The sequence below is a fragment of the Rutidosis leptorrhynchoides genome, chromosome 6 (genome assembly GCF_046630445.1).
Source record: "Rutidosis leptorrhynchoides isolate AG116_Rl617_1_P2 chromosome 6, CSIRO_AGI_Rlap_v1, whole genome shotgun sequence".
Lineage (NCBI taxonomy): Eukaryota > Viridiplantae > Streptophyta > Magnoliopsida > Asterales > Asteraceae > Rutidosis > Rutidosis leptorrhynchoides.
In genome coordinates this window covers 85996204-86012912 of record NC_092338.1, presented here as the reverse complement: position 1 = coordinate 86012912, position 16709 = coordinate 85996204, and the positions used below count along the sequence as shown (strand labels likewise).

Sequence of the window (16709 nt, the reverse complement as noted above, 5' to 3'; positions counted from 1 at the left end):
CAAGATTCTAAGATAATCGATGTGTCTGCATCCGGGTTTAAGAATGAAATTGAGATGGTTAGTGATTGCATTAAGGACGAATCTTCAAATGACAATGGTGATGCTGCTACTGAGATTGAAAATTCGGCTAGGGAAGAAGAGCCAGTTGTGAATACTGCTGCTGATAGTATTGAGAAGCTGGAGATAGTTTCAGACAGTTCTCGGTCAGAGTCTGAAATTAAGGTCTCGAACTCGACAACCAACTGTGCATTCACGGCCAACACGTCAAGCAATGATAAGGTACACACTAAATCTACTTCTGTTTGTTCTAAATGTATTGATTTTGAGCAAAAATTTGATAGACTTGAATGTGTCATTTCTATGCTTAGTGAAATTCCTGTAACTTGTGATAACTGTCCTAAACTTAGACTTGAACTTAAGAACCTGAGCTTAGAGAATCTGACTAATAAGAAGAACTATGATGATGCACTCTTCTATCTTAATAAACAGAAAGAGTATGTTGATGTTATTAAGTCTTTAGAGAATCAGATAGGATTCTTAAAAGCTACAGTTATAGATGATCAGAAAGCCATTGCCATGTATTTGAATCAGATAGAGAGCCTTAAGGAAGAAAAGGAATCTTTTAAGATTAAATATGAAACTGAAAAGGCTAGGACTGACAATTGGCAGAGATCAAAGTATGTGCTACAGACCTCTAATCCTCCTAAGGATGATAAGCAGAAAGGTGTGAGTTACAACGAGTGTGCACCTCCTCTTATGGATGAATATCTTAATAAACCTAGTGAGAAGTGTAAGGATGATATTGTTGAACAGCAATACGGTGAGTCTAAGGAGACACTTATTGACCTTAAGGATAAGAGTGAGAAGGTAGAGGTTAAGAAACCTTTAGAAGTTGTTTATGTGACAGAGTCTGATACTGATATCGACACTGAGAAGGACAACAAGCCATTCCGACCTGTGACTAAACCCATCACCATGCAGAAAAATCCTGAGAATGCTCGTAGGGTTAGTGCTAGTGAGAAACCAAAATCAAGAAAAGTTGAGAAGTCTAGGAATCCTAAGGAGAAGCTTGTATTTCAAACACCTGTTAAGTATGAGAAAGGATTGAACTTAGAAAATGAGTATATTCTTACTCCACCACCTGAAGAACTTTCTAAGAGTGAGGGTCATAAGACTAGCAGTGTGCCTAAGTTTGTTGACGAAGTTCTTACTAATGATGAGATAATTGAGGAGATTGTGTCAAAACCTGTTGATAGACTTGAGTCAAAACCAAGAAGAGCTACTAAATCCAAGTCCTCTAAGTCTAAATCGAATTCAAAGGTTAAGTCTGATCTCAATCCAACGACTAAACCTGTTACTTCTCCTAAGAAAGAGGAACTAGAGTATCAAACTATTCCCGGTGTGTCCTTAAAGACTCCAAATCTCAAAAGGGCGTACATTCCACCACATAGACAAAAGGCTAATCAGGAATTTGTTTTCAAAGAGAGAAGGACTCACCGTCCTAGAAAGTTTGTAGACCATAGGACATGTTTTGATTGTAGAGAATATGGACATGTTGCTTGGAAATGTCCGAACTACTTGCGTACACCACATAGGAAGGTTGACCTGAACCAGACGTTTAATGAAAATTCTTCTAAGTCAAAATGGAAGTATAATAAATTTTTCAAAAATCGTTCAACCTCACCTATTAAAAACCGTGTTTTTACTTCAACTGCTAAGATTTCCACGAAAATTAATGAAACACCATTTTATCATAAACGGTCGCCATGTAAGCGTCGTGTCTGGAGATCTAAATCTGAGGGAGGTTGTAGTACTAGTGATAGTGATGTGAATATGACACCGTTAGGATCCACTGGAAAATGGGTGGATCTTCAGGTTGTTGGTGTCGACGGTAATCTCGCTGCCATTCGGGCTTGGGTTCCCATTTTGAACTAATTTTGTTTTTGAGCTTTGTGCAGGTCGCCAAGTTTGTTTAACCTTGTTGATAGTACCTGGATTGTCGACATTTGGGCGGTCCACACATAACTACCCAGGAGAATGGCTTGTATATATTTCTGTATGCAACCATGAAACGTATGTTGTTGGATTCTACACAATTCAGTGTAGAATGCGTTGAGTAACGTAATTTGGTGTAAAAAATCAGTCTGATATCGTCTAGAAACGAAACGTCAAATGAGTAACCAACTCTTTCTTATGTTTTTCATTTCTGCATTGAATTTGTTTTCTGTTTTGCATAAAATCCAAAAAGCCAAAAAGATTTTTGGTTTTAGTTTTTTAGGGGGAGAAAATGGCGACATCAGAAAATACAAAAAAAATGATAAAATGAAAAACAACAAAAAATAGAAAATAAAAAATGAGTTGCTTGATCTACATGTTAGGGAGATGACTGTATTACTGAAGTTGCATATTTATCTCTTGACGCGAATAGTAAGTAGTATAGATTAAATCAGTGATTATTCATATCAAGTACTATTAAGCCTTATGACTCAATCATAGAATGAGATGATCACACTCATAATCATGTAAATATCTTGATGAGGAAATCATTAAAATATTTACAGCGGTTGAACGGTAGTCACCTAATTATCACGTGTGCATATTCTAGAAATAATTGTTCAGGAAATCAACAGAAGGTGAGGGTATTCCCTATTGAGATTTATACTGGACATATTTGGCGATGAATGTCCCCAAGCAATAATCAAAATTTGCTCTACCATTGAGTTTGACGACTAATTGGGATATTCAAGTGATCAATACAAGGTGAGGATATTTTGTACAGATATTGTATATCAAATTCTATCAGCTCGTAATGCTTGAGTCCAAACATAGAAAAGGTTAGCTTACATAGAGGTAAATGTATTTCGAAAATAATGTCTAAAAGTATATCCGACCATCACGGGCCGTCCTTGTCTTTAAGGGAGAACACCTATGAATGCTTTGAGCATCCAAAGTAATTATGAAGTCAACGAGCATCTGCATAAAGTTCAAGTCAAGTTTCAACAGTATGAAAACAATATTCAAATGTTCAAAGATGAAGAATTCAAGTCAAAATCAATCAAGAAGAAAGATAATGAGGAGAGTTCTCATAATTAAAGAAGATCTGTGCTCAAATCTCAAATCATTCATAGTGTGCCGCTTTCGCGTGGCTTGGATTGTTGATCCAGGGGTTCACATTGAACTGCCGAGCATCCTTGTGCCTTGTGATATCAGATATACCCATTAAGACAAGAAGTTAGAAATATATTTACAGATATGTAATCTGAGTTATGCTATCACAGATGAAAAGCATGGGGTTTATAGCGTTTGTGTATGCACATCTCAGAATATTCAATATACTATGAGATCTACCCGAGCCATCTAAATTGAAGGTATAGGTTGAGGTAGAAGCCCAAGGCTGACAGGAATATTCAAAATACTGTGAGAGTACCTCCTGATCAATTAGATCAAAAGTATGTGCTAGTGATAACGGACAGCGTCTGGACTTTAGTGCTCAATTAACTACCGGATACATCGTGCGATCTCAAATGAGGACTGATTCTACTATCTAGTCTAACATAGAAATATGTTAAAGTAATTAATCAACGTGATCATCAAAATGTCTATGAGGAAAGAATATGAAAGCTTAATGTGACTTGATATCTATAATCAGAGTTTTAATCTGTAGGTACTTTATCCTAAGAATTGAACGAAGATGATTTGCTACTATAGTTTAGTATTGATTCCATGTTAAGATCAACATCTCGTAAAAATATGTGATTTTGTTTCTGTTAAAATGTTTGTTAGTATTTTAGCGTAATTGCATCAACTTTTCATACATGCTTTCATTTTATGAAAAATACAAAAAAAAAAATTGGTGTGTTTTAGTATAAACTTTAAAAAATCCAAAAATATTTTATGTCTTATTTATTTTAAGGTTACTCATGTGAATTCAATTTGATGTATCAGACTCAACCTGAGTGTGTTTGAAAAGTTAAAGTGTTGTTTATGGTTGAAGTTTTAAATTTTGTTTTCCGTTTGGAATACAAACATTTTGTTTTGAATATTTGTGAGAAATGTTGAGTCAAAATGGTCAAACCAGTGTGTGTTTGAAATATATGTTTTATATGACCAACATTTTGTCAAAATTGATATACGTATGAGCCATGTTAACTGCAAGAAGAAGTTAAAGTTGGAGCTTCTGGAGTTCTGATGAAAGTGAAGGAATGGCGTACGTGAAAGAATGGAAGAAAGCTGCTTAATTGATCGTCTCGCATATTCTAAATGTTTATGATTGTAAAGAATCGAGAGATTGATTATGTCTAACGTGCTCATATCTATATATGTCATTGTGCTTTTTGATGTTTACATGTGCAGGTTATGAAGCTTTAGAAAGATATAGAAGTTATTGTGGGGTAATCAGATTCGTCTGATTATTTATGGGACAAACATTGTCAAATCTTAATATTCCGCTGCTTCTAAGAAGATTTGAAGAGATTGAAGAACCTGAAGTCACAACAGTCATAAGTTAGGGTTAATCTGATGACTGGTGTGCTTTGAAGATTGTTGAGTATAACTCTCCGGGTATCTAAAGAGATTTTACTCAAAGGTTCAACGAAAGTGTATTTCCTGATGATCGTGTCGACTTGCGATTATAATTGGAATATTACAAGGATAATGATGAAGAGAGAAAGTATGTACCATACAAGGGAGTTTATTGGTGCATAATGAAAAGTCAAGTAAAGCTGAATGTAATGCCTCATCCAAGGGGGAGTATGTTGATCCTCAAGGGAGTTTGATGGTATACAAGTCCTAGTTAAGAAGGAATGTTGATCGAACTAGGTCCTAGGGGGAGTATGTTGGTGCATAAAGGCCCAAGTTCGTATCAACCTAAACAAGATTAAAGTTAGACGGGTCAGACGAACGACTAATGGGCCTGACCAACTATCGGGCCCAGTCGAGTATATAATGAAAGCTTAGCTTTCATTTGTGACTAATGATCCTGAAACCCTACAAGGCGGTTTCTCTCTACCACAACAGTACCAAAAACCCACCCAAGTCGAATAACGACTCTAGGCGTTGATCTAATCCGATCTATACGATCTGGTTCTACTAAATCGACACCCGAAAGTCAACGATTCGCTAGAACATCGATCCGAAGATCCGAATAGCTCCTACATTAACTTTTAATATTAGCTTTCACACACAATTTTTGAATATTATACTCTGTATTAAAGTTTTATCATCTAAACAGTAATAACGAGTAAAAAAATTTGCGCTTCGCTTCATTACGATTTTGATCGGGTTAATTGAAGGGGCAGGCTTGTTGACTAACAATCGGTTAATTTATTTGGTTAATTGAACGTAAAAAAAGTGGTTTTCAATTTTCGGATGTATGTATATTTAGTGCAAGAAAAAGGGTGTTGACTTGGTTAGTTAGCAGACGTTAGTTGTCGTTTGTTACAGAACTAACAGTGTAAGGTTATATGAATTTTTGTTGTTACAAATATAATCTAGTAAATAAGGAAGTAAAAAACACAGAAAAGCCCTTGTGAATAGTAAAAAGGCTTGTTGAATTAGTTAGTTAACATACGTTCGTTATCGTCAGTTTTAGGACTAACCGTGTAAGGTTGAATGGACTTTTGGTGTAACAAATATAATATAGTAAGTAATGGAATGAAGAGACGAAAACACCATTGTGAATCGTAAAAGGCTCATGGCTTTCAGTATATGTTGTAATATAATATAATCGTAATGAATAGTAAAAGGCGCATGGCGTTTAGTATGTATTATAATATAATTATAATATAATTATAATATAATATAATATAATATAATATAATATAATATAATATAATATAATATAATATAATATAATATAATATAATATAATATAATATAATTGTAATATAATATAATATAATATAATATAATTATAATATAATATAATATAATATAATATAAAATAATATAATATAATATAATATAATATAATATAATATAATAATTATGTAATATAATTATAATTATAATATAATAATATAATATAATTATAATGACTTTGTTTAATTTTTATTGTAATTGCAATAATAAATCAATATGATTAACAATTGTGAATCAGAGCTTTTGATATATGTGAGATTAGGATTTTGAAATTCATTTAATCACAATGTAGTTTAGTTAAAGGTATGATGGTTACAACTTTTATAGACAATAATTTATTATAAGGTTATAAAATTATATATTCTATTCAATTAAGATATAAAATCGTCGATTCCTAATATCTATAAATCGTTTTCGATTTTTGATATATATAAAATAATATCAAATTATTTATCCGTTTTGATTTATCTTCAAAAAAAGTTTGAACGGCGGTATTAAGGTCACTGACAGGCCCACCCACCCGATCAATTTGATGTTTTATTATATAATCTGTTCATACGTATATGCAGATTCTCACATCCTCTTTTCTTGTGATACGAACATCTCTTGTTAAAATAGTTAGGATCAGTAATTAAACTCAATTGTGCTTCTTTTATGGTCGAAAATCGAACCTCTAAATTTCCGATTCTCGCAAGAAAGTATGTGCTTATGATCACCGTTTCAGGGTAATTATCTTGAGTTTATTGCTAAACATGTATCAAATCGTTACTAATATTGTTATTAGTAATCGTTTTTGCTAACAAAGATAGTTATCTAGTTTTCTGACAAAACTTGTAAATTTTACGGACCTTTAACTAGTAATAGATAAATGGTAAGAAATAAATTCTAAGCTTAATGATGATTTAGTTTTAATTCCTATTAACATCTTTCCTAATTGATCAAATACTAATTTATATACTTTAAAATAAGGGTAAGTAAAGTCTATAGTTTAAATTAAAAAATTTAAATAAGAGGTGCCTCTCAGGACTAGAGTATGCCCCAACTGTTCTACTACACTCTACAATAAAGCAATTCCACGCTTGAGCAAAATGACGTCATCCGACATTAAGAAAATGACCGTACTTCAGCTGTGTTGCTGATTCAATAGCTATTTCAGCAATGGGTGTCAAATCTATTGCTTCTGCATTGCAAAAGCAAGTATTGGAAATTGAGCCCACTGTGGAATGTATGTTTAGCTACTCACATTCGGATCTTTGGATGTCAATAACATAATATTTAACAACAAACGTATCAACGCTCCACTTCACAAGTCCGAATCTTGGATGCAATCTTCGTCTGTTAAATCATGACGTTAGAATTTAATTATCAACAGGGAGAGAATCTAAACTTCTCGTCTGTTAAATCATGACGGTAATGTAACATTCCAATATTTTGAGGTATTATTTTATTTTAAATGTTATTAGCTGACTTAACTTTGGTTAAGAAAAGGACCTGACTTGTAAGAAAAAATGGGACTTGGGGTGCAAAGAGGTTTTATGGGCAGGGTAAAAAGTGAAAAATTGAGTTAAAAAGCCTCTTTTACAAATCTGGTCAGCAACCCATTTTAATCACAAAGCTGTGTGTTGGAGAGCTTGGCGATTTCGTAAGAATCACACCAAAAACCCTAAATTTCTTTCATGCATCTTGATCTATGAGTGTAAACAACATCTCCAACACTTGCTAGCACTATTAGGAACCTTGATTCTTCATCATCTTCATCCTCTTTGTGATTTTGAGGGTTTTTGAAACCCTAAATTGAGGTATGAACTTTTATGCTTCCTACTTTGAAATTTTGTTGATTAATGAAGTTAATATAGTTCTGAATTAAGGTTTTTGGTTACATTGAAACCCTAATTCGAAAATTAGGGTTAGAGGTTATGAAATTGTGGTTTGTAAAGATGGCGAATTAGTCAAATGAACGCTTGTAATTAGTACTTGTTGAGTAAAGTAAAAAATCTGATTTTGACCTTGGTTGACTAAGAAATCTTTAAAGTAAATTATATAGGTAATGAAATTGGTGATGAGATAAGAAGACTTACAAATTGTAAGTCTTGGGTTTTAGTCTTAATGGTGTCAAAATGGGTTTTTGTGGGTCAATTGGATGTCTTATTTTAGTTGTTGGTCTTGTTGACTAGTGATGAATAGATTGTGATATGTGTGTATGTAATTGTTGATAATTAGGTGATTGTGCTTGAAGTTTGTGACTTGTTATTGCTTAGAAGTGTGTTAATTCTTGATTGGATTTGAGGTGAGTACATTATATGCATACAATTTGGTAAGTTTGCATTGATATGTGAATTTGTGGTTGGAGAGGAGACTTGGTTCCCATTGGGGATGTTACAAGTTCTCATATTGATGACGGCTCGGTTCCCGTAGGGGATGTGACGAGTTTATGATCCATGGTTAACCGTCGATAGCTTGGTTCCCGGGGGGATGTGACAAGCGGGTATTGGCATGGTTCGCGGGAGGATGTGACATGTCATACATTCATACCAATCATAAGGTTTGGTTCCTGGGAGGACGTGACAAACCTTGTGAGTTTGTGTTGATTGTTTGTTTGTTTGGTTGTATGCTTGAGGTTGTGAATATTGTATGCGGATTTACCTATCTCTTTGAGTTTATTGAATTGTATGTATATGATGTATTCACTAAGCGTTTTGCTTACCATTGTTGTTGTTTACCTTTTTATATGTTCCGGTTTGGACAAGGGTAAGGGTACCTTTGATGGATAGATTTTCATTGATGCTTGTGGGGTGGGATTAAAACGTCCCAAGAACTATGCTCTTGATATACTTGTAATGTTGAAATGGTCAGGTTAACTTTTCTAGTTTGAAATGGGTCGTTTTGAAGCTAGTTATAGGAGTGATTCTAAAACTTGCTGTAAATGTTGATTTGAATATTTCAGAAATGTTTATGTTTTGGATAATTAGCAGGTGTCGAATTGGATGTTTAGATTTGGGTCAAAAATGTTGAAACTGGCTGAATTCTAATTCTGTTGTACAGGGCGCGCTCGACAAGGTTTCAGAATGAGTCAACATCATTTCTACTGATACTGTTTTCTGTTGTGCTACGCCAGCCATATGGGGCACCGCGCAGTATAGTAAAAAAAAAAAAAATTCTTGCCGTTTTTCAATTATGAGTCAAAGGGGGTTTTACGTATTAAGGATAACTCATTGAAAAATGCACATCATATTAGCCAACTTGGATTTTTAGTGGCAAGGAATCCGCCTTCACAACATACGGATGCAGTTTTTACACATAGTACCATAGGAAGTGTCGTACAGTTTTGATCCCTTCCTCCTATTTTTTCAACAGAAACAGGTATATATGAAGAAAGTTTCAGAAAGTTGTTGGCAAGCCTGCTCATTCAAACAGCACTGTCTGCTTATAAGCACTACTTATCGTAGCCCGCAATGTAAGAGACTACCTATCTATAATAATATGAGATATTGACTTTTTGGATATTGTTGATTTGGTTTACAGTATACGATAGTAAAAATATAGCAACATAATTATAGGGTTTGAAATCATTCAATAGTAAATATCTACTCGTGGAGGGAAGACTAGAAGAGAGACAATAGATTCATCTCGGACTAATTTACTCATAATAATAATGCTTTAATTTTAAATATTAAATACTCCGTATTAATTTATTAACTTTCACACACTAAATTTTGAACATTACTAAAGAACTAGATAAAACATATGATATGGTCTAAACATAATCTTACAATAGTCAGCTATTATGATTTATGAGGGACCAAATCCACCAAGAGCAGCTTCAATCACACTATCAGTAGCTAATTCAACCATTTGATTGGTTAATGTGTATCTTTTAATTGCATCAACAATCGCAATAAGTGCAACTATGAATGCATAATCCACGTTCGCACAAACTTTCAACTTAAATTTGTCCTTAACAAACCTTACATTCTCCGGTACATCCATTGTATCCATCTGCAAGATCAAATCCTTTCTTCAGTTTGATCCATATAATCACACTTAAATATCTCAAACTATGACAATTACCAGAAAACCAGGTAAAAGTTCGAAAAACACATACACTGGCGATCATAATCGACGAATCCCTCTTCGAGATTGTACAGTTTCTCTTGGACCAGCTTCCTTTGATTAAGAAATCACCTAATCTTTCTTTAATTTTGTTTGCCATAAACACATGTATGTGACTTCTATTTTTAATTTGGAACGGGTGTGCTGCTTTTGTGCTAAATATCATATCTGAATTTGTTTTACTATCCCCTTTATATACTTTCCATCGTTTATGCTCTGTCATCAACTGCGTATTAAACCATAAATTAATATCATTTATTATCGTCGAGTCGCATCAAAACCATAACCATATAAAGAATACAATTAAAACAAGCAAATAAAAATCACCTTGCTTCGTAGCATAGCTATGGGTGTGTCGTCAGCATGGAGAAGTAAACGTTGACGATGAAATCTTGTGTCACATGGTTTTACTTTAAGCATGATTCTATGGTTATTATCCGTGACCACAATGTTGCCTTGCGAATTTGTATCGACTATGATTTGTATGGTATCTGGTGTTACGAATTGAGAGCCGATTACACAAACTGGAACGATTGAACACTCGTCGATAGGTTGAGCCATCAGGTAGGGAGATGGACAGTGTGTGTATTGTAAAAGTGTGTGAGTTTAAGATTTGTTAATCAGATGTCATTATTGACTGATCATTATTATAGGATTAAATGATTTTGTAAAGTCAGTAGTTTTGTTTTAGGTGGAATATTTTGACCAAGTTTAACCAGAATGTTATTTTTATAAACTAGTTGTATTATATTGACCAAGTTTTGTGTGTAAAATATTTTAAAAGAACTTTTGAGAGCTACCAACAACAACACAACCCTTTTAATCAATTACCCTTTTAATCAATTACTGCGTCCACAAATATTATTATATATAATATAATATATTGTTTGTGCTAACTCATATAGTTATAACCATACATTATTTTCTTATACGATCAGATGTGGGACATGAGTTTTCACCAAACAGAAAATGTACGTATCTACAAATAGGCATCGGTTCATTTTCCTTTTTCAAATGCAAATACAAAAGATTAATGTACGCAAGATGTTACAAACACCAAACAATAAACCGAGTATCATGTCACGCTTAAAATGGAAATCAACAAGCACCCTAACACGAGCAAGTTGAACTTCAAGACCAATAGTGAAGGCGCAACACAGACAATGAAACTAACATGACTAAAAGGGGAAAAGTGCCGGGCCTCCACCAAATCCAGCACCAACTTCCTTTGGATCAGAGCTTTTCATAGAATCAACAATCACAATAAGTGCAACCACAAATGCATAATCCACGTTACGATAAATCGTTACCATAAAGTTGTCCTTAGGTAACTTCACATTATGTAATGGTTGCACTTTATTAACCTGCAAGAATAGGAAAAAATTAACTTCATTCAAGCTATGCATATGTATTTCTATAATTCTATTAGCTGTATGCGCATAACTGAAAATAGCATAAAAATGCCATCTATATGAATATTTAAAGCAACAAGTATGAAAATTACTTGGGCTATAGCTGTTGAAGAATCTCCTATATAAATATCACAACTTCTATCAGACCAGTTTCCTTCGATCTTGAAATCAAAATCATCCTTGTTACTCATTTTGTTTGCCAAGTACACATTTAGTCGGGTCTTAAAGTGGATCATGTGTTCTGTTTTTGTGCTAAATATCATATCTTCTTTGGCTTTACTTTCACCCCTATATACCTTCCATCGGTTATGCTCACTCATATTCTAACAATTAGTTATAGACCATTTAAACTGCAAATTTAGCATCAAATAATAACAAATAAACTAATAATAGAGAATTATGTTTTGTACATACTTTTTCTCGCATCATTACAAGGGGTATGTCGTTAGCATCCAGTAGCAACCGCTGACGATGAAAGCTTGTGTCACATGGTTTTACTTTGAGTATAGTTTTGCTGTTAATATCTGAGATCACAAAATTTCCTTGTGAATTTTTTTCGATTTTAACTTCGAGTGGATATGGTGCAATGAACTGAGTCCCTATCACAGAAACTGGAACGAAAACATGTGAATCGTTTCCTTGAGCCATTATTAATCATCACACACAAATTTTTCTTTTTCTGAAATTAAATAGCATGACTTGTTGAGATGATTTTAATAACATCACTAATTAAAGAGACATTGTCAACTCATAGGTATCGTGTAGGGAAGTAATTTGGACCAAGTACAAGTACATTTTTTTTAGCTATGTTCTTTGTCAACTGTTTATCTATGCTTTTCATACCATCACATCATCCATAAGTGCGGTCACAAATTCAAAGTCCATTCATTTGTCATTTGTGACCGCACTCATTGTTGTTTATCTATGCTATTCCGATAAATAGTTAGCATAAATTTGTCAATTATAAACTTCTCTTCATTTGAAACAATTTTGTTCATCTACAAGAATAATATTAATGTAAGCAACATAATAGGAAAAAAAAAATGGAAAATATTAACAATTTACGATGAACATTCAGTCAACAGGTAAATATTGTTGCCCTGTGGTGTTGTTATCCCAAATCCTATTCTTTAGAAACATAAATAAATAAAAATAAAATACAAACTACAAGGAAACATGTTCATTATAATTGAACAATGATTCCTTTCTATGCAGGAATAACATTTGGTTTTTAATCGTCTGTGCGTATTTGTCCTTAGCTTTCGTAGCCTTTATACCTTGACTTTCTAACCTCTTCTCGAACTATAAGAAGTGCCGAAACAAAAGCTTTATCCACATTCGGAGACACCGACACAGAAAACTTATCTTCTTTTTTCACTTCTTTTTTGCGTGTAACTTGAGTATGCAACTGCACATTCCAGTGACAGTTATTAATATCATTTTTTGGTGTAATTTAAGCTTTAATTAATGTGTTACCTGAGCCAGAACTGTAGTTTTATCTTGAGCAAATATTATAGAAGTTCCATCCTTAAAATTGTCATAAACTCTGTAATTAAATGTACTTTCGGTGAGATTAGAAGTCATGAAAACGTCATAGCGAAGTGACTTGTAGCCTCGTGTCTTCTTGACGGTGAAAAGTCTTTTATGTTCATGGTGATCTCCTTTGTACGCTTGACGTCTTCTATGCATAGTGATGTGCTGCATTATGTATCAATCGAATTATATGAATCATTGGCAGTATTGTGCTGTAAAATCCTATTGATTAAGTCATCTATCAGTTGTAAATGCCTATTACATTATGGATGATCATTCAGTAAATAGATAAATTTTGCACAACAGTCAAAAATTGGGCTCCACACCCATAAAATAACCCAAAACGTCCCTCATATGCCGTTTCATTCCAGAAAAACGCCCCTCAAAAAGTTGGAAAAAAATTGTCCCATATTAGACAATTTCTAACCGTGATTGTGATGTCAAGACAGTTAGTGCACTTTCTTTTTTGTCAAAAGTGCAATCTGCCTGTAACATGACAATGACATTTTATAATATTTTTTAACCCTTGTATTAGTTTTATGTGTCAAATATTGGTACGATGATATGATAAAATCTGATTGGAAATTGGTTGAAAATAATTAAATATTAATTATAAAAAAGCACTTGAATTTGATTGGTTGAAATTAAAACTCACGCTCAAACACATTCCGCCTAAATACCTACTAATGCTCCATTTGCCATGTAGGATGACGGATGAAAACTAACGAACAGTTAGGAAAGGTCTTATCGGCATTCTATTCTCTCGTTATTAAAAAAGGGGCAAAACGTACCATATGAAGTGTATCAACGATATATATCTTGGAAAGATAAATAAATTATTTCGAGATTAAGTTTAATTTAATAATTTAATTATACACAATCATTAGGTTTTTTTCTTTTAAGTATTTGCTAATAAAATAAGTTTTTTTTTTTTTTTTTTTTTTTTTTTTTTTTTTTTTTTTTGCGTTGGTAGTTCCTCGTTTAAACATCAATATGTATGCCACATCCCTGTCAATTCTCTTTAGCTCCAGTGGTCCCTTGATTTTACTAATGTTGCTTTTGTGGTCCCTCCGTCTATTTCCGTTAAAATTGTCTGTTATGTGTCATCACGTGATTAACACGTGATGATGTTTTATGACGTTTAATCCAGTTTAAACGACATCACGTGATGACATTTAACAGACATTTTTAACAAAAAAATAAACGGAGGGACCTTCATGGCAACATTTGTAAAATCAAGTACCACTGAAGCTAAAAAACAAGTGTCAAGGACGCGGCATGTAAATTGATGTATAAATGAGGGATCATCGGTTCAAAAAAGTCCATAGAAGAAAGAAGAAATTACTTTTGTTGTGAAGGAGATAACTGGTTGATCGGATTCGTCTACCATAACTCGACAACCATTTTTTTTCTTCCTAGCCTTAAATATTACATTTCCATCGTCATCACTGATTTTAAATTTATCTTCAACCTCATGATTCTTCTCAAAAGTTAACTGAAGCGGATAATTTGCACAATATTTCTGATCTACAATTACCACCGGGTATTCAGGCTCCTTGAATACTCGATCCGGGGTTCCTTTTCTAGACATATCATCATCGGATGAATAACATGGGCTAGACATCGTCGAACCACTCGAGTATGGGCTCGACATTTTGATGATTATAATTAATAAAAAAAATTAATAAATGATATTGGATATATGTTATGTTCGATCACCGCTACATGGGATGAAGCTTAGCCAGCGTGAGACCGTTGCAGTGGTATGTTGTTTATGAAATATGTACGATTTCATTAGGAATGAATAAAAGTTGAATTACGGCCATCTTTCTTCAGATATAACGGATTTGTCCGAAGTTTGCGGTTTTTCATCAATTGTTATGGTCACTTTTCATTGACTTGATCAAAGTAATGTTGTTTGCTCCATCCATTCTATACGTGAAAATGTTTTGAGGGTTATTTTTTGTACTAAAAATAGTAATGTAACTTTTAACTTTATATGAGCAAATTTTGATCCCTTTGATAATATGGTTTTTATAATCATTTCTTGTAAGACCATTTTTAACCTTAATGGTGAGGTGGAATTATATGGTATACTTTTTGAGCGATGTGATAATGTCATGGAGTGATTAAGTGAAGGTAATAAAAGAGATCGTCAAATTTTATTGTTTAATAAGAGTGGAAAGATTTTGAGTCATATGCTAAAATTTGATTGAAAAGTTTAGTGAGAAAAAATAGATGATATATATATATATATATATATATATATATATATATATATATATATATATATATATATATATATATATATATATATATATATATATATATATATATATATATATATATATATATATATATATATATGGGCAGGATCAATGGGGAAGTAACCAATCGGGGGGAAGCGGGGGGAAGCAAATTTTTTTTTTTCCGTTTTTTTTTGAAATTTTTTTTCCGGCATCAAGATCACACGAAAATATGAACATTTAGAAGAGACACTTCGTGATGAATGTTATTATTTAGGCGGGAAAACGATCGACAAAAATAACATTCAAGATAATATTGTTCGTGAAGAATATGAACGTTTTTTTTTTCTTCATATTTTGTGAAGTAAAATTTAGCCCGAATAAACCCAAAACACCAAACCCTAAACCCTAAACTCTAAACCGTTCGTGTTAAAAACTCAATTTAAATCCTAAATCTAAACCCTAAATCTAAACCATAAACCCTAAATTTCTAAACCCTAATATATAAACCCTATAAACCCTAATATCTAAACCCCAATAGCTAAAACCTCAAAATACGCTCGAAAAACACGATAATTGTTATATATTACTTCTTCGAGCATTTTCCCGCCAAAATAAAAACATTTATCACAAAGTGTCTCTACTAAATGTTCATATTTTCATCTCATCTATAATGTTCGTGAACAAAGTTTTTTCAAAAAACGAAATTTTTTTTTGTTTCCCCCCGCTTCTCCCGAATGATTACTTCCCTCTTGATCCAACCACTATATATATATATATATATATATATATATATATATATATATATATATATATATATATATATATATATATATATATGGGCAGGATCAATGGGGAAGTAACCAATCGGGGGGAAGTGGGGGGAAGCAAAAATTTTTTCTTCTTCGTTTTTTTGGAATTTTTTTTCAGGCATCAAGATCACACGAAAATATGAACATTTAAAAAAGATACTTCGTGATGAATGTTATTATTTAGGCGGGAAAACGATCGACAAAAATAACATTCAAGATAATATTGACCGTGAAAAGAAGTTGTGATGTGGTCCAGCGGTTGGTGGCCTGCCTCCTTTAGGGGAGGTCAGGAGTTCGACCCCTGTTGACTACATATTAAAAACACAATTTCATCCCTGCCATGAAGTATCCACCCATGACACATTTCCCATATCATTTGGGGGGTAAAAGGGAGGGGGTTTTACTTGGCCGTGCCCTTGGATCGGTTTCAAGGTTTCCTCCCGGGCAGCGATGGGGGTGGGGTTATTATCGCTGCATCGGCATAGTCGAAACGGGAGATGATCGCAACGGATGGTTTAGTCCCCCTCAGGTGATCCCAATCGCTGTTCAAAAAAATATTGATCGTGAAAAATGTTAACGTTTTTTATTCATGTTTTGTGAAGTAAAATTTAGCCCGATTTAAAGTTTAGGGTTTAGGGTTTAGGGTTTGGTGTTTTGAGTTTATTCCATAAACCCAAAACCCCAAACCCTAAACCCTAAACCCTAATATCTAAACCCTAATCCATAAACCCAAAACC

General features: G+C 33.3%; 3 protein-coding genes across 4 annotated transcripts; all 3 read right to left on the bottom strand.

Annotated features, from left to right (window-relative positions):
* Window positions 1-9431: 9431 nt before the first annotated feature.
* On the bottom strand, window positions 9432-10609 carry LOC139852607 (protein LURP-one-related 10-like). Its single transcript, XM_071841915.1, has 3 exons — window positions 10297-10609; window positions 9962-10195; window positions 9432-9855 (listed from the first exon to the last, which is right to left on the bottom strand). Exons 1-3 carry the CDS (start codon window positions 10528-10530, stop codon window positions 9649-9651), a joined length of 675 nt encoding a protein of 224 aa, XP_071698016.1. The 5' UTR covers window positions 10531-10609; the 3' UTR covers window positions 9432-9648.
* A 306-nt stretch (window positions 10610-10915) lies between these two features.
* LOC139852608 (protein LURP-one-related 10-like) lies at window positions 10916-12088 on the bottom strand. Of its 2 annotated transcripts, none has more exons than XM_071841917.1 (3): window positions 11796-12088; window positions 11474-11677; window positions 10916-11333 (listed from the first exon to the last, which is right to left on the bottom strand). In XM_071841917.1, the coding sequence occupies exons 1-3, from the start codon at window positions 12027-12029 to the stop codon at window positions 11148-11150; spliced, it is 624 nt and encodes a 207-aa protein (XP_071698018.1). In that variant the 5' UTR covers window positions 12030-12088; the 3' UTR covers window positions 10916-11147. The 2 variants fall into 2 exon arrangements, with proteins under 2 accessions (XP_071698018.1, XP_071698017.1); XM_071841916.1 differs by having other exon boundaries at window positions 11474-11704; window positions 11796-12083.
* A 548-nt stretch (window positions 12089-12636) lies between these two features.
* On the bottom strand, window positions 12637-14568 carry LOC139853126 (protein LURP-one-related 15-like). The gene is made up of 3 exons (XM_071842503.1): window positions 14260-14568; window positions 12858-13079; window positions 12637-12789 (listed from the first exon to the last, which is right to left on the bottom strand). Exons 1-3 carry the CDS (start codon window positions 14566-14568, stop codon window positions 12637-12639), a joined length of 684 nt encoding a protein of 227 aa, XP_071698604.1.
* Between the last annotated feature and the right edge of the window lie 2141 nt (window positions 14569-16709).

Excerpts from the sequence above, each read along its gene's own strand:
- LOC139853126 (XM_071842503.1), bottom strand. The coding sequence starts at position 14,568 with ATGTCGAGCCCATACTCGAGTGGTTCGACGATGTCTAGCCCATGTTAT. Across the intron at positions 13,080-14,259 it reads TTATCTCCTTCACAACAAAA|CACATCACTATGCATAGAAG; the intron begins GTAATTTCTTCT and ends TACATAATGCAG. Across the intron at positions 12,790-12,857 it reads AAACTACAGTTCTGGCTCAG|TTGCATACTCAAGTTACACG; the intron begins GTAACACATTAA and ends TGGAATGTGCAG.
- LOC139852608 (XM_071841916.1), bottom strand. The coding sequence starts at position 12,029 with ATGGCTCAAGGAAACGATTCACATGTTTTCGTTCCAGTTTCTGTGATA. Across the intron at positions 11,705-11,795 it reads TTGTAATGATGCGAGAAAAA|AATATGAGTGAGCATAACCG; the intron begins GTATGTACAAAA and ends ACTAATTGTTAG. Across the intron at positions 11,334-11,473 it reads CTTCAACAGCTATAGCCCAA|GTTAATAAAGTGCAACCATT; the intron begins GTAATTTTCATA and ends CTATTCTTGCAG.
- LOC139852607 (XM_071841915.1), bottom strand. The coding sequence starts at position 10,530 with ATGGCTCAACCTATCGACGAGTGTTCAATCGTTCCAGTTTGTGTAATC. Across the intron at positions 10,196-10,296 it reads TAGCTATGCTACGAAGCAAG|TTGATGACAGAGCATAAACG; the intron begins GTGATTTTTATT and ends TTTAATACGCAG. Across the intron at positions 9,856-9,961 it reads CGTCGATTATGATCGCCAGT|ATGGATACAATGGATGTACC; the intron begins GTATGTGTTTTT and ends TTGATCTTGCAG.